This window comes from Aythya fuligula, chromosome 2 (assembly GCF_009819795.1).
Source record: "Aythya fuligula isolate bAytFul2 chromosome 2, bAytFul2.pri, whole genome shotgun sequence".
NCBI classification, from domain to species: domain Eukaryota; kingdom Metazoa; phylum Chordata; class Aves; order Anseriformes; family Anatidae; genus Aythya; species Aythya fuligula.
In genome coordinates, this window is record NC_045560.1 from 19368045 (window position 1) to 19392666 (window position 24622).

A 24622-nucleotide genomic window follows, 5' to 3' on the forward strand; every position below is an offset into this window, starting at 1 on the left:
TCAGAGGTGGTGTCGGGCTCAGCTGCAAAATGAGCCTACTCTTCATCTTCTCTAGCATCACAGTCACGAACTAGCATGAAAACAGCATTTACACAATGAATTAAAATGCAAATCTATATTTTATTCTATGAAATTGAGACAAATGGTACACACTTGAAGCTTGCCAGAGTAGCAATTACAAACATTAATATAGTTTTAGATGACGAGTTAAGTCAAACAAGAGGGCAGAACAGAAACACCATACATTGGAGCCTGTGAAATAATACAGAAAAAAAAAAAAAAAAAAAAAAAAGCAACTCTTGCCCTAGTAAAGTAAGCCTAAAATACAAACTAATGATAATTCTGTTGCAAAGGCCTAGATCTGCCTTGTGCAGATCTGCACCACTGGCTAAGCTTCCAGCCACAGGGTGTGCAGGGAAGCAGCCTGCCAGCAGAGGAGAGCTAAGGGCTTCTCCAAGTATGCAGGAGAGGACTTTGCACTGCCACAGCCTAATAAGATGTGGCATCATCCAGGAGGGAGACCCGCAACAAGAGGCCAAACAGCTCCACCAGCCTAGGACAGAACTGCGCAACTGGTGTAAAGATGTACTTACGCTAGATCTGATTGAGATTGCACCCTGCAAAATCAAATCACTTTGAAGGTTTGCCTTGTGCAATCACTTCCTTTGTCAGCAATCAGTAAAAGGCTGCAAAAAAAACTGTGGACAAATGGTTTAGGCATTGAAATTTAACCCTGTGGAATCACTACAGTGTAGCACCTTTGTCAGGAGACTGAAGCCTCTTGGCTCTCCCCACACAGAACACATACATTAGCACTGTGTGTTGTGGCTGTGCTCCCAAAACCAAAACACAGCTACAGGCACTCAGCTAAATACCTATCCTGCCTCCCATCTGCCCTGCAACTACAGGATTTCTGTTCTATTAGGGAAAATAAGGGCTTCAGATCCTTCAAGACTCTTTGGGAGCCCTTGCAGTACATTTTCTCTCAGAGATTGTACAACATTTCATTTTTAAATATCCATAATGCATTTTGCAAATAATGCAAAATCTATTGAGTATTACAACGATTTTCTTAGTAGACCTGATGTTTTTCCACCAGTGTTGTAACATCAATAATGTCAAAATATAAAAACCAAAAAGGAAAAGGCACATGGTTAGTCGATTCTAAGACTTCTCCTTCTGGTGTAGGCTAAGGCAAGAACCCAGGTGGTGTGGTTTTATACATCAGCAGTCACGAGACCAACGTTTTCCATCTCAGCTGTGTGCCATACAGCCAGCTACTGGGCATCCCCTGCTTCTCAGATGAGCCTGAGAGCACCAAGTACCTCCGACCAGTGGCATAGCCCTCTGTAGAATTAAACCTTAGCACAAGATAGCCCATCAATGGTTTTGTGAACTGTTGAAAAATATGCTGACAAGAAGAAAATAGTCATTTGGAATTTGGCAGGGAAAACCAACTCTAAATCATTTCCAACTGCAGTAAGCCTCTGCTCTCTTTTTTACAAGTAATAGAAGAGACTATCCCTGTTTTATAAACTCATTCAGTTAATATGTTTAAGAAAGTAGACAAGTTTCTCCTGCAGGGGTTTTCAAGTATTGTATTCCCTTGCAGCTGCCAGCATTTCAACATCCCATTCCAGAAACGCTGCATATTGCTCTTTGGGAAAAAAGAAAAAAATAGAAACTGCTGCAAACTAAGAAGAGAAAAATGGTTAGCAGAACAAAAAATAGTAAGTGACAATTACCTATTACTTGATGAATACTAAAGGATTGTATGACGCTCCCTGCTGCTACAGTACACCAAAAGAGCAGGAAGAATATAACAGTTTTTTCACCCTACAAAAGAGGGCACAAATATTTCCTGGATGTTCGAACATCTCTCAGTTCATACCTCCAATAACCTCCACGTCTACGTGATCTGTAAGCTTCAGTTCCAAGTGTGTTTCTACTCAATTCTGCAGCAGTTTCATCACTTGAAGAATAAGTACTGAGCAGTCTTAGTGCACCAAATCAGTGGGACTCCAGTATCCTCAGGTTTCCTCTGAATGAGCTCAAAGCTTTGCTAACAGTATTCCCGCAGCCAAGCAATTCTCCTCTCTTCCTGAGTTGTCCAAGCACTGCTGACCCAAATGGGGCAGAACCTCACAGGGTCCTTCTCTCCCTTTGTACCCAGGGAAGCTCCGAGTTCACTCTGTCCCTTCCAAGAGGAACAATGACACATACACCAAACAATGTATTGTGCCACCCTTCCACGTAATCCTGCCTTAATTAGGAGGACTTCTGCAGTAGGTGTATTATCTAGCATGGCAGGACCACCACACTCTTGTAGCATGCAGAACAGAGCCCTTTTATCATCATCAGATTTGATTACCTTTTTATTTAACAGCTATTAGCATGTTTGGAGATGCAAAATCATATCGCTTCACTTTCTGAAAGGTAATGGTAGGAAATATCTCAGTGCAGAATGGATTCCATAATTAGAAAAGACACAAGGGACAACTTTTTCCTCCTGCTCTCAAGCTTGGGAAGCTCTAAACAATATGCAAAGGCAGAAGGGGAAAAAAATCGATAAAGTACTGAGAAGGATAAAATTTGAATGAGATAATAACAAACCTTTCTTGTGGAAGGAAGAGGAAATGACTGACTCTGAAAAAGCTTTGTAATAAATCATCACCCCTGCATGAAATTCCACTGATATATGCTGCAGTATGTGGTAGTAAAGTTAGATAAAAAAAAACAAATAGGAACAAAAACTTAGCAATGATTTTATAAGAAACAAAATACAGCTTGCTGGAAGTGCTGAGCTCTTTCAGTGGTTCAAACAGTAGAAGGAGATTGCAGAATCTAACAAGAGTTTCAACAGCTGTATTTGTATTACAGTCATAAAAGCATAAATGTGAAATACAGCACTAATAAAAAATTGAAGTTTATAAAACTGGCTGGTAATTTTCCACCCGTTCCAGAAGTATCTCAGAATATCCAGGGGAATAATACCTGAAAGAGAAACATATTGTTTGTGCATTAGACTACAAAGCATGTTCTGTGCTAAGTAATGGAACTATTCATATTTCTATCGATCGGGAAAAAATCCTAGCATTAAACAATGGTCAACAAACTCTACAGTTATTCTCCTAGAGTGATGTAAGTCTGCTTTTCAACTTACATTATCATTTATAACCGGAAGTCAGTTTTTCAAAAAAAGATGTTGGCTTCGTTTGGGGCAGTGGCAAATTTTTAAGAGAGGTTCAGCAGCCACAAGCATCATCTTTATTGGGAAACGTAGATATTAACGTCTATTGAAATTAGGTTCGTTAATAAAAAGGCATGAGTTTATACTGATTCATAGGCTGCCAGAGAAAAATAGCCTACTGCTGTTTGTGAAACATAAGCACACACCCCAAAGCTCATGTGAAGGCTACATCACTGCAAGAGACATTGATTCTGGAACAACAAAAAAATGATCACAGTGACCTTCCGTCTCTGGTGTCAGCTCAATGGTGGAGATTATCCAATAGGTTTTCACTAGAGTAGAACTCTATGGTGCCATTATTGTCCTGCTGTCATTCAGTTGGTTTTCCACAATGGACCAACTACATGCTTCCAATATGCAAGCATCATCAAAGCTGCATTTAGTCCTTGTTTTCCATGTTAAGAGTATCTGAAAATTATTATCATGCTATTCTAAAAACATACATCACAGTACATTCATGGTTTTGCAGGCATGCTAAGATGTCACCTCTAAACCCCGGAAGCCTTAACTATAAGGAGAGAGGAACACACTTCTATGTAGCGCATGCCTAAAATGTATTCAAGTAAAAATCCCCAATGTTTTCCCATTAAAGAAGGATCCAATTATGATGAAGATTTTCATTTTCTGAATTATTTCTGCATAATACAACCTTTTAAAGTCTTTTTAAAACTCAATAGTTCTCCAACAGTAACACTAACTTAACTGATTTTGCTTTTACCCATTTGACAGCCAGTGGCTTTTCCTTGTGGAGACACACTGGGCTTCATTTTGCATGACTGTCTGTAGCTGCTATTAGCTAAAGAACTCTGTTGCTGTAATTAAAATTGATGATGCAGATTTTCAGAGCCTGTAGAGGGAGTGCATGAGTACAACATCCTTTTGATGTGTTGATGGAGTGAAGGACTGGTAAATGGATCTAGAATCTAGGAGGGCATTTACCTCCTTATTACAATTTAGGATGGTGACATTTTGACTGTAAGCTATTTAATAGTGTTTCTGTATTAATTAAGGGCAAAGTTCAACTTGGTGCAGACAGCTGGTGCATGGTCCTTTTATATAACACTTAAGCCTCATGATGAGGCTGGGGGAGGAAGGGCAGCTGTGGGTAGAGCAACTGCACCCTCTGTATATCAGAGGAAGTTTCAAAGGAGCCTCTGAATACACTAGTTCAGACAGGCGCTTAAGGAAGTCAAGGACGTAACCAAAGATTCACCAATACCTGAGAAATCCACAGATAAGTTACCAAGATAAACTAAACTTGCTCTAGACATTCATGACTCTGAGTGGCTGTGCTGAAGCCTCAGGGTTCATCTGGGTAGCGTAGGACTAGCTTTTCATCTCAGTTTCCTGCAACAGCCTGATTATTTGGGCTTTATTTACAAACAAAGAAATTTATTCCCCAAAACAATCAGAAGATAGGAAGCGTTCAAAAGTATGTATCTAAAATCTGTGGTTACCACTGGGGCATTTAACCAAACGTTACACTGTTTGATTAAAAACAAAAGTCATGTAGTTCAGTTTTTTAAATCCTCACTTTGTATTGCTACTGTGAAAAACATCTAAAAGTATGGATTTTTTTTAGATTTCATTTTCCCTACCTTACTATTTCCTCTGGAAAGCAATTGTTAATAGTGTTGATATACTCCTGAAGAAGTGACCCGGGTTCTGCTTTTATTTCTTGAACCTTTTTAAGTCCACCAGTTGTTACAAAGAGACGACGTGCTTTACTGTCATGTGGTAACACCTACACACAGAAAAGTATATAAAAAGAATATATTATTTTAAAGGAATCTCTGCACTACTGGGCTCAAATATTGCTTATCTGTTTTTAATTCAGAGGACAGTTAAAGTGGAACACATCAGAGGTATATCTGTAATGACTACTGTATTTTAACACACAGGTATGCAGCAAAAATAATAAACCAACCTTTTATTGTTATAATGTAATTTAAGATGTACTTTAATACGTAACATATATACAAATTCTGATTTGAACATTTATTGCTCCATAAGTAATATTTCTTGAATTATCCCTACAGAGACAATATGATTGTGGAGATTAAACAGATAATAAAAACAGAATACTAACATGGAATAACAACAGCATCTGTTCCACTTAAACCAAGTTATTCAGGTCTTTTATGTCAATTCCCACAGTTTAATTGTAGGGCAGAATTTTATATCATCATAATGATCTAGTATAGATTATTGCGTGAAAACAATACTGAGAATTGTTGCAAGTGAACAATGCAGCCTTGAAGCATTACACGCTACTATTAAATTCCTGGATATTAAAATCCTACAACACACTGTGTAGCCATGGAAGCCTTTTACACACATACACACACAAAGCAAAAATGTTAAGTTTCTGCAGCCAAAGGGGATGAGAAGCAGAAATGATCAGACAATACATTCTGCACTCCCTGAGTGATGCCAATATGCAGTTTTTTTCCAGAGGACGAAAGGGAGAGAGGTGGGGGCTGGGCCAGGCAATGGAGAATGACAGCATGTAGTCCATAGGCCCACAGGGCTGCAATAATATTAAAAAAAAAAAAAAAAAAAAAAAAAAAAAGATAATGCAAGATGTCAGCTGCATCTACAACAAAAACAGATGGGTTTAAAGCCAACCCTGAGAGCTACATACTATGGGGCTATGGGGGCAAAAGCATTTTGTAAGCCTTCACCCTGGTTGGACAAATCGAGCCATAAATTTGACTGTGTGTCAGTGTAAAACAAGAGCCTTGAAGGAGGAAGGGATTACCTAAAAGGATGGAGGAAAAGAAGGATGAAATTTCTGTCACGCATATGGGCAAACAGCCTTCATTTCTCTGGTCCCTCTAGGCTGCACAAAATCAACAGACAGGTGAGGAAAAACAAGGAGAGCACAGAGACTTCTCTCTACTGTGTTCCAGAGAAGTGTCGGGAACAACTGTGGTTGTTTCATTCTGGGAACTAAACAGACAGCTGTTTCCACATACCTCCCACAAGAACTGCCAAGGAGGAACTAGCAAGGAGACAGGATATGGCCCTTTCCCTGCCTTTTTCCTCCACACCGTGACTCCCAGGCAGGATAGACAGCAGAAAAGTTTCTTGGAAGAGGCTCTAAAGACAGACAACACCTCTGAGACAGTCTCTCCCCACCCCGAGTCCAAACTGAGACAGCACAGAATTGTAAAGACCCTGGAAAGGGCAACGCTAAAATGAGACAGTCCAGCAGTGAAAACACATAGCATCCCACTCTGAAGCACAGCTCAGAAATAAGGCTTTTACTGAGCTATAAATAAGCCAACAAAACTAATACATCTCAGGTTTAAAAATAGGAAATTCCTAAGTTATGTTACAGGACTGAAAAAAAAAAAAAAAAAAGCTTTTAGTGCAAAGAACTTAATTTTAAATGTATACTTTAGAATAACAAATGCTTGACAAGTAAAATTTTAATACAATATATAAGAAGAAAAAATAAACAAAATATCAGCTGATATAAAGGATACAAAATCACCTTGACAGCAAACAACACTCAAATGTATATACACTGCGTAACCAATTACTACACACTCAACTCTTTGATAGTTCTAGTTAGCACACAAAAGCCAAAGGCACTGAATTCTGAGCAAATCTCCAATGTGCACTACAAACAGCAGTACTTCCAGATCTGTGATGAGAAGAATTGATTACCAATCAAGAGTTTTACTCGGCCATTTCCAGAAAGCACACCTCACCAAGAGAATCTGGTACCCCTGCAAATAGATCGCACTGCATATACTGCATTATACTCCAAGCAGATTAAACTGCACAGAAGGAAAGTCTGTAGTTAAGCAGGATTTCCAATTGCTAGTAAGCATAACTAGAAGTCTCCTGTTTATTTAGGAATTACTTAAATAATTTGAAATGTTTTGATTAAACAGTATTGCTCTTTACATGCTGTGCTCAAATCAATGATGTAACGACCAATAAACAGTTACAATTTTGACAGACGAGAAAAGATGTAGAGTGTTTTAAGCTTTCTTAATTGAGACTGAAAATTAATGAGGATGGAAACGATGAAGTCTTTGCACTCTAGGTTACTGTAAAACATCCAACTTAAGCAACTCCTGTCCTGTACAGACAGCTTGCACTTTGTCTAAAACAGATATAACTGGGATTTATGTGATGCATTGGCTCAGTGAAAGTATTTGCACGAGTTAGTATTTCACTTAATCTCAAGAGGCAAAGAAGAAAAGAACCACCTTGCTTATAAGCAATTGTTTTCTTACTGTCTTTGGATGAATTATAGCAGGTTCCAGACAAAACAGCATCCAGTTTTATCAGACAACAAAGCACGACACTTCAAACTGCTTCTGTGAGGGATGCTTGAGGATCCTGCGAAAACTAAGACCTTTACAGATGCCCCACCTTTGGAATGATAGCTTTCTTGCTAAATGGAAACGAATGCATTAGTCATCAAGCGGAGCCTTTTCTTACCTTGCTAAACTGCCCAACAATGTGTTTCAGAATATTGGGAGGGGCATCCTGCAGCAATGGTTCAAGTGCTGGAAGATATGTGCATTTCTGAAGTATGTTCTTTAATGCTCTTTTAGTCTATTGAAATGCAAAATAAAATTACTATAGTAAGATATAAATGAAAACAACAAGAATTCATGTTACATATCCCTGAAGTCTGACCAAATTGATTCTTTGTTAGAGTGACCTGATGGACATCATACTTTTTATTCTGAAAATACTCTTACAGAATTCTGATCAATTTTCTACTTAGATTTATTAAACCTCAAACCTACAGTGCATCATATTCTTATTATGCTATCTACAGTCAAAGTAATGGCAATTTTACTTTGGCTACAACAGAATCAGGAGTAGATCCTTTAAGTAAATTGAAGTACTGTAATATAATAAGAAAGCTAAATCAAAACACAGTTTAAAAAATTGTATTTTAGAAGTGACTTATTAGGAGAATCTGCTGGTGTGGGATAGCAAGGTGCACGACCATCCAGGCAGAAAGGGAAAGAGAGACAGTGGAACAGTTGTATGTCAGTGCCTGGTTTCTGAAAACAGACTCAATGCTGGCTATGAGAAGCAGTAATGACCTCATTGCGTAGGACTGTACGTACAGCTAATTTGGCCTTGATATTTTTGTAAGCACTGAAAATTACAATGCAAAATTGTCTTCTTCTTTTATAGATCTGGAATTCATTATACTTTGGTGGACTGTAAAGAGGCACAGTACAACCTGGGAGACCATATCCTGTCATATAATACTTAAAACTACATTTTACCCAAGTCCAGCCCTATTAGCTGCCACAGAGGGAAGGCCCTACATTACAGCTTTTATGGGTGTACACAGCTCTGATCTAAAGTAGGAAAAAAATGAGGGACTATACTGCTCTGGCTGTACCAAATGATTTGGCAGGCACCATAGGAACACCCATTAAGACCAACCAGTCCTAAAAAACGCCACGCAGCCTTCAGACACCCTCCACACAAGAAATCCACAACTCATTGAATATCAATAAAAGCATTTACCGTTTAACAGTTTTTAAGCAGTTATACTTGTTGGTTACAATAAATATGTCATACTGCAGATACTGTGAATATACTTGCTTTCAGTTGAAGATCTTCTGAACTGTGTGTGTCCATATACATAGAAAGCAGTGTGGGTAGGACATTTGCTACTGCAACAGCACGCGCATGCTCAGGAGTATGTCTTCCAACCTGTCCCAAGGCCCAAGCAGCTGCTGCCTTAATATGATCTTCTTGTTCTTCTACCAAGCAGGTACACAGTGGTGGTATTCCCTGTAGCATTAACCAAAAGCACAACCTTTACAAATCTACACCAAGAAAGGACAACTAAACTGGTAGATTGATTGTAAAAAGAAACATGTTCTCTCTTCTTCTAAAATAAGCTATAAAGAGAACACTTGCTAGTGTTGTCATATTTTGCCATCAGCACGACTAGCAAGAATTTTGAAGAAATCTTTACAAATCTAGTTAAACAAAAGGAAACAGATTCAATATTCTAAGTCAGATGGAGCTAACACACAAACTTTAAGGGATGAAAGGAATACATCACATAATTCAGGCTGTACTAACAGTAAAGGTTTCATTTTGTCAGACTGAAAATAAAGGAGTTGTAGTGCTTATGAATCTATGACAGAAGTTTAAGAGCAGAACGGCTCAATCATTCAGTCATTTAACTTTCTTTTAGTCACAACACTACATTTCACCTCATAAACCTCTTCTTGAGTTCAGTAGTTCATGCTTGATGTATCTGATAACTTCCAGAAAGGCTTCAACTCTTGACATGAAGACATCAAGAGATGGAGAATACCTCACTCGCATCCAGCTGTTACTGAAGTTCTTCTAGTTCAGGGTCACGATCTTTTTCCTTTCTCCACAGGATTATGGAGCTACTCAGTAGCCACTATTTTATGTCCAGGATAGTTCAACAGGTATCATTTCACGCTATTTTAGATGAGGCAAGGCTACTAAATCCCTACCTAGATCTTTTTTTCCCATTCCCTTGATCTTTTTTATTCTTTCCTGTACTCCCTTCATATTTTTTTTTTTCCAAGATCCTTCTCAAATACAGACAACAGGCCTATATGCACTAGAACTAGTGGAAAAAAATGTTAATCTGCAATGTTTTATCTTCCACTTTTTATTACTGCAAAGGACTGAAGTGCTTTTTTTTTTTTGACACAGCACTGCAGAAGACCACAATGAAGTGTTTGTCCAGTAACACACAGTCACTTTTAAAAATTCATCCTTTCCAGGAGACAATAGAGCAGTATGGAACTATAACTTTATGTCACACCATCTTAGATGTGTTATTTTCAAATGGTCCCAGTTTACCAAGCCCTGTCTTCAGCACTATGCACCGCTCAATAAAACTCAGTTTCCCCAAAGTAATATTTATTTATTTTTTGGCTTTGGGTTTATTCAGGTTTATTTTGGGGATAATTCATTAAAACATTTCATGAGATTTTGAAGATCCCTACAAAACCTCTCAGTGCATTCCCATTCAGTTATGGTAGCAATCAAATCATTACTACGCTTCAAAAATTTATCACTTAGGTGCTTCCTCATGAACTTAAACCTGCATTTGTCATGCTTAACTTCAAGCATTTAACAGCAGAAGAATATTTGCTTTAGGTATGACTGACAAGGGTGAGACACGGACACATCCACAGAAGATGGACCTCCAGAGAGAGCAAGCCAGAAACATCTGTCTCTTCAGTTTTCAAATGCAAAAGATAATTTTTTGGTCATTCATTACCTTCTCTGTGCACTTACTGATGTTATGTTGTAGCAATTTCCATTTTCTAACATACATTCCTACCAGAAGACATTTCTGTTCCTCAGTTTTTATTGCTTAGCTGTTTCCATTTTAAATCACAGAATCATAGAATGATTTGGGTCGGAAGGAGCCTTAAAGACCAGACCAGGTTGCCCAAAGCCCCATCCAGCCTGGCCTTGAACACTTCCAGGGATGGGGCATCCACAGCTTCTCTGGGCAATCTGTTCCAGTGCCTCACCATCTTCTCAGTAAAGAATTTCTTCCTAATGTCTGATCTAAATCTACTCTCTTTTAGTTTAAAATTGCTACCCCTCATGCTATCACTACTTCCCCATCTTTTCTGTAGGTCCCCTCTAAGTACTGGAAAGCTGCTATATCAGAGCCTTTTCTTCTCCAGGCTGAACAGCCCCAGCCCTCTTAGCCTGTCTTCATAGGAGAGGTGCTCCAGCCCTCTGATTGTCCTCATGGCTCTCCTTTGGACCTGCTCTAACAGGTCCATGCCTTCCTCATGCTGGGGTCTCCAGAGCTGAACACAGTACTCAAGGTGGGGTCTCACAAGAGTAGAGCAGAGGGGGAGAATCACCTCCCTCAGCCTGCTGGTGTGAAAATGGGCCAACAACACTCAGTGAAATTAATCCCTTCCTCCTAATGTCATTAGTTAGCATTATTATTTCAGACACTAATTTCAGCTATTGCAGATATTGCAAATGACCCTTCTGCATCTCCCTTCTATCTCATTGCCTCGCAAAACTTATTTAAATCTGAAAACGAATAGCTTATCTCATTTGAAATACCACTTGCACAGCTGAATCAAACCATACTACATTTCAGAAACTGAGGTCTCTGCAAATCCGCAGATTTCTGTTGCAAGACTACTCTAGCAGTACTAGCACAGTCATGCTAGTGCAATAAAGAATGTGCCATAAAGCATTCTTGTTTCAAAAAGGGTTTTGATGTAGCCACAAATATTCATTTTAAGAGGAAACAGACCATAGAAATTCACTGACTTATTTTTTTTGTACTCGTTCAATTGCAACACAGAAAAATCCTGTAGTGGAATACACTGTATGTTCACAGACTAATCCAAGACATTTCATAAAAGGTTCAACTTCGTAAGGACCACCTTTGATCAGGTTACCACTATTTCAGACATTGCAAGCCACAATATTACAAGAAAGTACATTAATCAACAGCAAGTGTATAATTGTCACAAAACGTGTGCTCTGCCTATGTTAATTTGTATCTCTTACTCAGAATACCACTGAAGAATTATAGAAAGAAGGCAAAGTGATAGCTAACCTTGGAGACAATCACTGCCATTGACAGGTTCTCAGAATGAGCTGCTACATAACCAAGCATCATGATGCCAGGCAGTCTGACAGTCCCTCTGCAGCTGCCAATACAATCAATCACAGCAGCAACTCCACCTGCATTTACTATAAACTGTGAAAGCTGCAAAGATAAACGGAACAGATTAGATACCGTGGAGTATCAACAGGCATAAAGCACCACATTATAAAAGTCTTTACATGTATTGCTCCTGACTTACAAAATAAAGCTGGAATAAGACTGACATATCATGCTGATTGTCGAGCACTGAGTGAAGCATGAAGTTCTCAAGAATTAAACTGTTTTGCTATCCTGATTTTGATTGATTTTACGGTAAGGAAATCAGGATTCTGAATTCTTGATGCTGTATAGGGTGGGATGACATATTCTCAGCTCCACTATTATACACCAAAGATTTGTCCAAGTGACAACCTAATACCCAAATGACCTTAAGACACACCCACTCCAAGCCAACAAATTTCTGTGCAAGAACAGAGGGGAAATCCCACTCCTCCTCTCACTTGCACTTTATAGATAACCTCTGCAGCATAAGAGCCATTGTGGATTCCCAGACTTGGGCACAAAGCCAAAGACAACTGTCACAGCTGCACAAAACCAACTTGGACTACACCATTCTGCCATGTTATGGTACTGTAAAGGATGTGTCCAGGGAGCACCCTTAATGGGCAATGGTGTTTGCCCCTGAATGCCAAATGATATAGACTTGCTTATAAATGAAAATCATGTGCATAATCTGTGATGCTTGCTGTGGATATTAAGCTATGCAGCATATTTCTTTCCAAGTGGTATCACTTCTCACATCACTTGAGGGACAGCAGTAGAATATATATGGTATCAACAACACACAGAAATTAACATAATTTCATATTATGGTTATTTCCTTCTACATTGTGGGGTCTATCACATTTTTTCCAAAGATTCCAAAGCAAAAGAAACACCTTCTCAGAAGTTGCATTTAAATGAACAAAAATTGGAGGTATGTGGATTTCCAATCCGATTGATTTCTGTTAACATGAAATCCACTGTTGCCTCTGAGCCTTTAAAGGGGATTGTTTATTCATGAAGCAACTACATGAAATTTAAACTTATTATTTAGGAAAAACTGTTCACATGACTGCCAACTGCAGCCAGCAATAACCAAGCCCTGTGTCTGGGCAGAGCCACGTGCACTTAAATGCACAGAGCTGCTGCACAGATGCACTCCCTGGTGCTGTGAGCCCCAGGCCCTACTTCAAGACCCCCAGATCCTGGCCTTCACATGAATTTTACAGCATATAGAGATAGAAAGCAGAGATCCAAAAGCCACAATGCTTGCATGACAGACACAGCTGACACCTCTAGAAATAACGTTTTTCAGTCTATCTCTGCTGCAATGTGTTTTGCTTCAAGAGAGTTGCTCAGGGATACACAGAGCTTTCTAAAGCTCTCTGAAGTTAAACATCAGTTGTGACTTTCCACTGGGAGTCACTAAGATACCTCCCATGGCTCTTTCCGAGTGCAGCTAGAACGGCCAATTCCCTTGCATGAAGGATCCTGTGCTAGCAGCTCTTCTGCCTTAGCCTGGAGTCCTGTGAGTTTGGCCTCTAACTCCCAACTCCAGTGCCTGCCTTTGATAATTTCTTCAATTCTCTGAGAAAGTGAAGTTTCATCAATCATGAGGTACAGAGAAAAAGTAGGAAATGTAGAAAAACAGGACTGCAACCTTTAATAAACAACAGCTACAACACAAGCAGGCTGAAGAAACAGCAGCACAATATTCATGATAAAACAATTCTCAATTGTTAAGTTAGTATCATGATGGCTGTGTTCACCACTAGTGTGCTCCACAAATCCACTCCTTATATTTCATTCCACAGTCATATTTGGAGCCTTTTAACTGATTCTATGATCTGACAAATTAATATAATTGTTTGTTTTTCCTATTCATTCTGCATTTGCTTTGCTAAACCTCCCCATCCTCCTATATCTATTATTGGCAACAAGAATGTAAATGGTGACACTCAGATCACAAACACAAGCTAGTATAAGCAATCATTATCAGTTTAATAATAAATAAGGGAATTTTTGAACTTCATTGTTATTGGAAAAAATAATTAAAATGTGATACCAGCAACCCCAAAAGATTTTTTTAGAAGGACACACACCATCTATTATTGTTACAGCATGTTCTTGTCATTCATAAGCTGCTATCATGACTTCTCTGAGGCTTTACTCATGATATTTTTAATATCTAACACTGACAGTACTGTCGGCCTAAAACTGCCTCTTTGTGCTGCTATCTTATGGAATGAAATAGTCAGGTATACTCCATGTGATTCCCAATTTTCTTAAGCCAATTCATATTCAATACACATCTCATAATATCAGCAAGCATTTCCATATTTTTCCAATGAATATGCCAAACAGCCATTTGCCCTCTCTTTCGAAAAGCAAATGACAGAATAATCCTGTATTTTATTTAAAGTGTAAAATCTAATGATATGACCTTGCATTTGCATTTTCAAGGTTTTACCTCAGGCGTATGCTTTGCTATCTCTCTAATTAAAGTTGCACCATTTTTCTTGACATATTCATCTGAGTCCTTCAGGCATGTGAGCACAACTGGGAAAATCTCTGCTTCAACCACCAACTCTGCAAGATCCACTGAATGCTTTGCTATTTGGCTTAGCGCTGACAGCACCTGACGCTAGTAAATAAAAATTGTTATAAAATCAATAGTATACAAACAGCCTGCAACACACACTCCTCCTGCACACAAAAATCTATTGCATCAAGGAAAACAAAGCAAGATAGAGAAAACAATTACAGCTATTTTACAATTCACTGAATCAATTCATGCACGAATATAATGGCAGAGAACATTTGCTGGTTCCTGAATAAAAGTTTCTTCTTTGTTTCATGTCATTCAAACTGCTACGCAACAAAAAAAAGAAAAAATATATACACCATTTAAAACTATAATTTAAAAATTAGTGACATCTACAGAAAGTATTTTTGTTTGTATAAGTTTGGTCTGTCAGACTTCAAATAATTTTTTTCTATGCTTGAAGTACTGTTTTTAATGTTGTTTCTGTTAGAGTAAAACAGGAAAGATATATTAAGGAAATCTTTTGTCAGCTGAACTTGCGATGAAGTCTTCAACAAGAGCTATTCGGATAGCACATTCTAAAATACAATAATACATTCAATATTAACTGCTTTATGGTATAATCTAAAGCATGCAAAACCTTTTTTGTAACTGAACTGTGCATTAAAAGTATCTACTAGAGGATGTTAAACTAAAAGGACAGGGTGTCATACATCAGATTGCATTCTTCGCATGATACTATATAATTTCCCGTCCCCCCCAAAAAATACCATTCACTTTAAAGATTTGTTTATCTGATCCTCACTGAGCAGCAGTTTTTTTTATCCAGTAGCTAGATCAGTGAACACATTCAGAACTCCGTCACTATGTAGTTACATCTTGTTAACACCCAAAACAAGAGCTTTCTAAATAAATATGCACATCAGTGTCATTGATTCAATATCAAGTAATGACTGGTGAAATGGAGATTAAAAAAATAATTTTTAAATGTACCTTCAGTTTAGCATCAGGGTTCAGGATCATCTGAGCTAAGTGAGCGATAGCTCCTGCATCCACTACTGTCTGTGCTAACTCTGGAGAATGCTTTGAAATATCACTGAGAGTTGAAGCAGCAATCCTTTTCAAAGCAATTTCTGGCTCCTGGATACAGAGCACTAAAAGAGGAACAGCTCCTGCATCCACCACAGCTTGTGACAGTTCTGTAGGTCCAAGGAAAGTAATTAAGTGAGTATGGGTGACTGACCCTTGTGCAAGCCATTTTTCACCCTGACAGATACAGCAAAGGAAAAAGGGGAGGGTGTAGCTCACTGTCTCGACATCTGCATTTCAAATCAGCCCTCCTGGTTTCATAAACCGTGTGGACCAATCCAAAACTGAAAAGAATGCAGGTCAATAGATGGACCCCCATTTACATGCACACATTTGAGGTAGATTAGGCTGAAATGGTTTGTTATTCTGTTTTCTTTTTCTTTTTTTTTTTCCTTTTTTTTTTTTTTTTTAAAGTAAGCAGATGTCAGCTGTTTAAACCCTGGCTATTCTACACTGATCAATAGGAAAGCATTTTATGCATGGCTAACAACAACACAGAAAGCCAAAGTACCAAAATTTTACCAACCACCTAATTAGAGAGCATTTTACCCTCTTTAAATGATAAGCAGATATTAGCATAGATCAAATGCCAAAACCAGAAATACAAAAAACATACACAAAAGATTTATCTTACATAAAAGACCGGAAAAACTGAACTCACCTATCAAAATTAGGTTTTGCTACCATACACAGGAAAATACAGAATTTATATTTCAATGACATGAAAATTTTATCACACCCAATTAGATAAATTAGAAATATCATCAGTGAGATATTGTGTGTCTGAGATTAGTACAATATCCTTAACTAACTGCACCTTAAATAAAAAGACAAAAAAAAAAATCTGAGCATATGATTAGCTGACATGAGCAAAAATTACACTATTAGAAATTCATTAGCTCTGTCCATATATGCAGCATTAATCACAGTCCTAAAATAAGAACTATTGGATAACACAAGCAAAATTTATAGTATAACAAAGCTGCGCTGTTTTAAAATACTGTTGAAAAAGTAGTAAAAATCATGGGGAATTCAATAATCTATTAGGTCTTAGTTCAGTTTTGCTACACCTTATTATGCATATCCATTATTATCTTTAACATTTATCTTGACTTACAGTACCATGGCAACATATAGCTGTCGTATTTCAAGACTCTAACTTAGCTTTTGATTTATAGTCCATCCATAAAGAGATTTTCATACTAAGAAAAATATAGCATACTTCATTAAATATACATAGACTAATACAGTTTTTCATGAAATCTGTAAGTCGCGTTATCGTTAGGTTGTTAGCATCCAAATAATTTTTCTGACCAGATTTGTTTTCAATTAGTGAATTATAGTCATGCACTCCAATACATGTGATCTTTCAAATATTTACACTGTATGCTATTTGACATGATACAGAATTTCAAGCAAAGTATAAAAATATTACTTCAAAAATATATGTAGTCAATAAACTAATAAATAAACTAATGCAAAAATTAACCATTCAAATAACTGTTTGGCTAAAAGTGTAAAGTACGCACCCTCCAAATACACATCACACGATTTGAACAAAATCTTGCCAAATGGTCAGTCTGCAATTTTACAGAATTAAAATGAAATGTACCTGAAGCACATATGAAAACAAATCAGAAAATGAGCTAAACAATATAAGTAGTATAAACTACATTCAGCTTCCCATAAAAAAAAAAAAAAAAAAAAAGATTTCTTCAAATTCTTCTTTCTTCAATTTCTTCTGTACACTGACCACCAATGTCTCAGAAGCAACTTCAGAGCAACAATCTCAGTTGTCTACACTCTGCTGAGAAGATGCTAATATCATGACGAAAATAATGCCAAGAGATACAGGATGGTACTAGAAGAAGGTGTTTCTGTGATGCCTTATGAGCTGAAATTATGAAGTTCAAGTAGGGAGGGAAAGAGCAATACTTTAAGGTCACAACAATGCCCAGCCATGTAAAAGTAGAAATAACAGTTCTTTTAGAAGAGCAAACTAAATCTGATTCAATTTAGATCAGCTCTTGCTGTTAGAAGCTTGATATCATTTAAATACTGATGGTTACTGTTGGTCATGGTTAATTAAACGGTTGTTCTTCCACTGGTGTTTATAAGGTTCCTGGCTAATAACTTACCACATGTAGGGCTGCACCATGTGTCAGAAGACAGTCAAGTAGTAAACAGACTGTTAGAAAACCGGGAAAGCTGATGCAGGGACAAAAGAAATTATGCATCTTCCCATCACTTCTCCCCCACAGTCTCTGCACAAAACTATGATTTTAAGTAGTAATTATTGTATGATAACTGCAATTATTTTTCTCAAAACAAATCTTAATTAACTTTCCCACCTGGTAGAACAACTTTAATTCAGACTATGTATCTATTATTATTTACAAAATTTTGCTATCTCATTAAAGAACACGGGGAGATGTGAAAAGAAAAGAATTCTGAGAAAGAGTTAAAGGAGAAATACAGACATTTTTAAAAACAAATATTCAGCCAAAGAAATTCAATGAGATGGAACAGAATCACCAAACAAAATACAAAAAGACTTTTCTTAACATTACCAGAGTAAAGACAAGACCAAGAGTTGGTAAGAAGGAAAAAGCAGCAAAAAATAAACAAACTGATTTACAAACACCATCTAAGCCCACAGCAAGTGGGCTCAAACCCACGGCTTGAAACTGCAGTTATGGGCATGGACCAAAAGACCCATCTAACTACATGGTGATAAAGTTGGACATCTCCCTACATGAGGGAAAGTAGGAAGTGTGATTCCACATACACTCTGAGACAAGAGAATTTGGTCTCAAAACCCACTATAGATAAGTTGCTTCTGTCCAGAACTATGAGGAGAATTTTAGCAGAGGAAGATACGGCAGACAGGAAGACAGGATGACATGGAGGTAATAAGGAAGACTTATAAAGGAAGACGTTGGAGTTTAAGATATCACCATTTCACCTAAAAGTTTCACTAGGGTTGTACTGATTTGTCTCGATACAAAAGTGGTCAGCAGGGACTGAGAAATTAATTCAAAGTAAGTTGAGGCCTAGTCATGAGCTTATGTGATCAGGAAGAGCTGCAAGTGAATGAAGAGGAGTCAATAAGCCCCTGACTACATACCCTCTGAAATCAATGGAAAGTCTTATAGGATTGATCTGGGGGTAAAAAAAAAAAAAAAAAATCCATACTCACATTAACAAGTTAGCAATAATAGTACAGATTAAAAAAAGATGAGGCAGAAAAATGAATATGAGGAAGTGACTATGCATGGTAGTCCCCAGGGCAGGCAAACCAGCCAGGAACAAATGCCATATCCACATAGTGGAAAACAGCAGCAAAACCTTCTTTGCTTGGAAACAAAGGCATGTTTCAATGTGGAGCAGTGTTCTCAAACAGACCATGTTGTGGTAGAAGGTGTAGCCACGGGAAATGACAGGTTTTGAGTAAAATAACCACTAATACTGCATTTTTCTGAAGACCCTGTGATTGTGTGATGGCCACACAGGAAGTCCACAAGCAGCCAAAAGGCTGCACTTCAGGGTCACTGATTTATACAGACCATTACAACCACAGTACTGATGATTGCACTGAAAATGGTGGAAGAAGTTCAAATCAGATGGATGGTGGTCATAAATTACAGGGTAAACCTAGATCCTGGAATAAAACAGAATTACTACCAAAGGCACATCACTGAAGATGTGAGCAACTTAGTAGCCGACCCTGCTTTAAGCAGCAAGCTTGACTAGAGCATTACCAAAGGTCCCTTCCAAGCTGAACTACCCTACGATCCTGTGGGCAGCACAGCACTTCAAAAATGCATTTAACCCCTCTCTCAGCAATATGCTTGAGCATAAGTAGCGTTGTTTGGTTTTGTTTAGCAAATGATGATGCAGGTAAGAGAACATTAATAAATTCTATGTCTTACGCTTTTATGTTGGCAAAGCAAGTAGAAAGCTAAGTGACACGCATTTCTCTCAAACAGGAGAATCTTGCATTTTCAATCTAACTGCATATGGTATAAGTAAAAATTTACAGCATGCTTTTCATGGACTTGATAGTATTTTGATGGTATTTGGAACACTTCTCTTCTTTCCAAACACAAGTATACGGTAGAAATGTCAACTGGCAAGATTAGAGCATAGCAAAAATATAGTACGCTGATCCATATACCTTGGAGTAAAATCAGCATCTGAAATTCTGCTCAAGGGGATCTTCAAGAAAGAGCAGAACTGCAAGAGCCGTTGCTAAGTTTTGGAAACTGATCCAGCAGGATTTCTGGTGTCTTGGAATCTCATGAGATATCTGTCTTGACCTAAAATCTAACATGCCTTCTGGAGACATCTGTTTACAGAAGAACTGTGTTTTAAATGATAGATAGTGATAAATGGTAAGATAGAAAGGAACTTGCCAACCAGGAAAAAAATCATCACAGACGAAGAGTCCTGATTTCTCAAAATCTTTTCACAGGAGCATGCACTGCAGTTCCTAGAGAGCAGCTTTACCAGGTCACGGACAGGATTTCTGATAAAAAAAATGAGAATCCCTCCCACAGCAGAACAGTTACCACCTAATGCTGGGAGCATTTGCTTGCACTCAGGGAGACAGAGGTTCACATCCTGCCTGAGACAGATCAGGACTTTAATCCATCTTCCACATCCCAGACATATGCCCTAATCGTGGAACTATTCTTTCTGAGGGGCAAATAGGCCTCCCTCCTCCACGGTCTTTTCAGGAGGTTAAACAAAAAACAAATCTTGTCTTAATGTTATCCCCACGGGAATAGAAACAATTTCTGAAACTGAAAAACTACCTGTGGGTGGGGAAAACCATTTATCAGTCTGCTCTATTTTTAGAGTTTAAGCTGTAATATGTGTTCACAGTTAATGACAGAAAATCATAACTGCCAAACTTTATCAACATAAGCATCTGAGTCTAATCCAGAGTTTCTTAACAGTAAACACCAGATGTTGATAAGACCAGGTCCACCTATCCCATATATGTATCCCATCGCCAACAATATTCTTTTGCAAAGGCATGCTCATAGCAGAAGAGCCATATCATGCACAGAATGATCTTAGAATCATTTAGATTGAAAAAGACCTCTAAGATCATCTAGTTCAACCTTTCACCTAGCACTGACAAGTCAATAACTCCTCTACTTTCAGTAATCATTATTTTAAAGACTTCTTGCAACTGTGTTATAGAGGAAGGTAAATCCCCCAGTTGGCTGCGATTGGGGAACAAGAACTTTTTTTTTCTTTTTTTTTTTTTTTTTTTAAACTGATTACATCAAACAATCTGTCCTTGTCCTTATGCTTGAGCTTGGTAGCACTTGCAATTTCAACCTAATTTCTGAAAATGCTGTTCTTATTGGTGGCATAAATTGACATGGGATATACATTAATTCATTGTCAGTGAATAAATAATTCATAACTATGGAATAAAAAATTGTATAAGAAGTTTGCTCTATTCAACACCTCCACACCATCTCCATCTTTGCAGACAATGCCATCTCAGAGTGAACTGGATCACCCTGAAGATCAGCCAGCATTCATGCAATGAATAGCACAAAGGGCAATTGAGGTGAGTCAATATTGATTTACTGACATAACAAAACTACAGAAATGTTTACGTTAAGAGTAACATAGACACACACTCCGACTACATACATTTATACAAAGGAACACTTTCAAACGACACTTAAGAAAATATGTTTCAGATGAAAGCAACACTTATTTTCAGGGATTCAGACCCAATAACCAAAAGATAAAAGCTCCTTAGCACAGAGGTGCACCAAAAATGAATGTGTTCCCTGGTGAAAAGCAGCCCATTCGCGAGATGCTGATAACTTTGGAGTCTGTCCCAGAAAGTTAACCATCTCTCTAAATGGGAAGAGGAAATCCCCCATACCTTCTGCAGTCCAGCACTCCACACTGATTTAAAAAGAAAAGAAAAGAAAAGAAAAGAAAAGAAAAGAAAGAAAGAAAGAAAGAAAGAAAGAAAGAAAGAAAGAAAGAAAGAAAGAAAGAAAGAAAGAAAGAAAGAAAGAAAGAAAGAAAGAAAGAAAAGAATAACTTCCAAATTCAGTGTATGTGCATTTTAGAACCAAAACAACACAAATTAATGTTGTGATCCTAGAATTATTTTAACTTTCAGCAATATGAATGCAAGCCGTTTCTTCCATCCTTTCCATGCAGCAGTTTCTTCTCTCAGTTCTTTGATTCATAGTTCAAAACTTTTACTCGAACTATATAAATAGCTGGTAAAAGAATTATTGACCACGTGGATCAGCGTTTAAATAGGAACATGACACTGCCAGTGAGTTATATAACTGCTTGCAAGACAGCAGTGAACTGCTCAATATCAGATTCCTAGGATCTATTCCTGACTCTCAAAGAAGAGTGTGGTCTACTGGCTAATGATAATATATGTAGTCACTGCAATGAATTTAGCACGTTTATCCTGCAGGCAGTGCTGTCCGATGGATGAAACTTGGTTCTGCCTAGGCTTCTGCTTTTTACTATGTATATAAAATAAGAACTAATGGTGAGCAAAATAAACTTTGTTCCATAGTAACAGTTATATAATATGTATAAGTTCTGAAATTTCTTCACAAAGGAGAATAAAGCAGAATGCTATTTCCTGGTCACAAATCCAATCCATCTCTTCTTAGAGCACCTCCCATGGATCGGGGCACTGTGGATGTCAGATATGCCAGCTTCCCACATAAGGTAGCTTTGACAGATTTGTAATGTTAGAGCAGGTCTTTATTCCAAATTTAAAATTTTATAACAGTAAAGAAGAAGCATCTTGCTGTAATTTATGAACATCACAATAATACAAAGTATTATAACTCTCATGTGAGATTAAAGACAACACACGTGTAACCTGTTACCTGAATTGTGTCGGGCAATATACCCGAGTGCCCAAGCTGCAGCTTCTTTGACTCCAGGGTCAAAATCTTCCAGGCAAATCGCAAGTGATTCCAGTGCTCCACACTGAACTACTGCCTGAGCTAGCTGTGGAGAATGTTTACCAACTGCTCTTAGCACAAACGCAGCTGCTTTCTTGTAAAAACGCTATACAAATAAGAAAAAGAAAAAAAAATGCTTTTAATAAAATTAAGTAGTTTATAGCATAACAGAGCACCTATGTGCATAAATTAGACTTTTTAATAGCAGCAATATCTCATACAGATCCAAATCAGGACCACCAGACATCACGCAAACAATGAACATACAGTCCTTCTTTGAGTCAGCTTATGATCTAAAATTTGCAGTAAGTGTATAAACAAACAGAAAAAATGAGAGGGCTAAGAGGATATGGAGAAAAGATAATAGCCTAGATAAGTCTGTTTATTTAAGTGAGCAGTGAGTGATAAGAGCTGCAAAAACAATAGCTCTTAACATATTTAGCCAGCTTATATAGGTTATGTAGGGCAAGCTTCTAAAATAATTCTACCCATCTGCAACATTCTCAAGGCTTCACAATTTGTAATGTATATTGTACCCTCATAACGTCTCTATGAAAAAAACATTGTTTACATTCACAAATGGGAAACAGACACAGAGAATAAGATCCAGCATAAAGTTTCAGGATCCAAACCCCAAAATGCCTAAGTACTGCCTAGGATCCTGAAAAGTCAGCCAAGCAAACACCTAGCCCTGGATGATTCTCAGTTTTGACCAGCAAGCTGCAGCTCTACTGCATGTGTCTGGAACTGAGGCACTTTCAACAGGACTAAGCAGCTTGGTGACTCTGTAATGAGTTCAAGCAAAATCCAAGCTATTGTCTCAGATCTTCTACCCATCTGCCTCAGTGCTGGAGCAGGTACATGTTTTGAGCATCTTTATAGTGTGTGATGCTGCACACATCATGGGGTTCCATATGAATTGCATATTCCCTCGTAAGTCACATTTCACAGTCTCCTTCCACAGTTTGATTAGCTATCATTGGGATGTGGAAGTTGAAGGTTACATTTCTTCCCCTCCTTTCAGTTTCAAAATTCAGAGGCCAGTTAAATCACTCCTGCCTGAAACAACTGACCACTGAGGGTAAGGAAAAGGCTGAGGTTCCTAATGCCTTCTTTACATCTGTCCTTACCAGTCAGACCACTTATCCTCCAGACCTGGAAGTCTGGGATGGGGAGCAGAAGAAAACCCCACACACAGTTCAGGTGGAAACAGAGACTTGCTGCTCCACCTGGACTGTCACAAGTCCATGGGACAAGATCTGATCCACCTGAGGGTGTTGAGGGAATTGGCGGATGTGATTGCTGGGCCACTTTCCTTCATCTATCAGTGGTCATGGTCATCCGGAGAGGTCCCTCATGACTGGAGACTTGCTAGTATGACACTCATCTATAAGAATCATCGTAAGGAGGACCCAGGGAACTGCAGCCCTGTCAGCCTGACCTTGGTGCCAGGAAACGTGATAGAACAGGTCATTTTGAATGCAATCACGAAATGCAGAACCAGGGACGTGATTGTTCCTCTGTACTCTGCTCTGGTGAGGCCGCACCTCGAGTGCTGTGTTCAGCTTTGGGCCCCTCACTACAAGAAGGACATCGAGGCCCTGGAGCATGTCCAGAGAAGGGCTACAAAGCTGGTGAAGGGCCTGGAGCACAAGTCCTGTGAGGAGTGGCTGAGGGAACTGGGGGTGTTTGGTCTGGAGAAGAGGAGGCTCAGGGGAGACCTCATTGCTCTCTACAGCTACCTGAAAGGAAGCTGTGGGGAGCTGGGGGTCAGCCTCTTCTTGCAGATAACCAATGGTAGGACTAGAGGGAACGGCCTCACGCTGTGCCAGGAGAGGTTCAGGTTGGAAATCAGGAGACATTTCTTCTCAGAAAGAGCAGTCAGGCATTGGAACAGGTTGCCCAGGGAAGGGGTGGAGTCACCGGCCCTGGGGGTGTATGCAAGGAAAGGTTGGATGTGGTGCTTAGGGACATGGTTTAGTGGTGATAGGAGTGGGAGGGTGATAGCTGGGCCATATGATCTTGGAGGTCTTTTCCTATGATTCTATGATCTGCACCAGGAAAAAGTTCACCTC

General features: G+C 38.5%; 1 protein-coding gene across 2 annotated transcripts in view; it reads right to left on the reverse strand.

Annotated features, from left to right (window-relative positions):
• Window positions 1-312: 312 nt before the first annotated feature.
• SPAG6 (sperm associated antigen 6) overlaps window positions 313-24622 on the reverse strand; it is a 37731-nt gene continuing 13421 nt past the window's right edge. For both annotated transcript variants that reach the window (XM_032183285.1, XM_032183284.1), the window contains 8 exons: window positions 22470-22653; window positions 15472-15677; window positions 14404-14577; window positions 11841-11993; window positions 8846-9037; window positions 7712-7828; window positions 4849-4994; window positions 313-2994 (listed from right to left, as the gene is read on the reverse strand). In XM_032183285.1, the coding sequence (XP_032039176.1) occupies window positions 2928-2994; window positions 4849-4994; window positions 7712-7828; window positions 8846-9037; window positions 11841-11993; window positions 14404-14577; window positions 15472-15677; window positions 22470-22653 (1239 nt within the window). In that variant the 3' untranslated portion in view covers window positions 313-2927. The remainder of the gene's footprint in view (window positions 2995-4848; window positions 4995-7711; window positions 7829-8845; window positions 9038-11840; window positions 11994-14403; window positions 14578-15471; window positions 15678-22469; window positions 22654-24622) is intronic.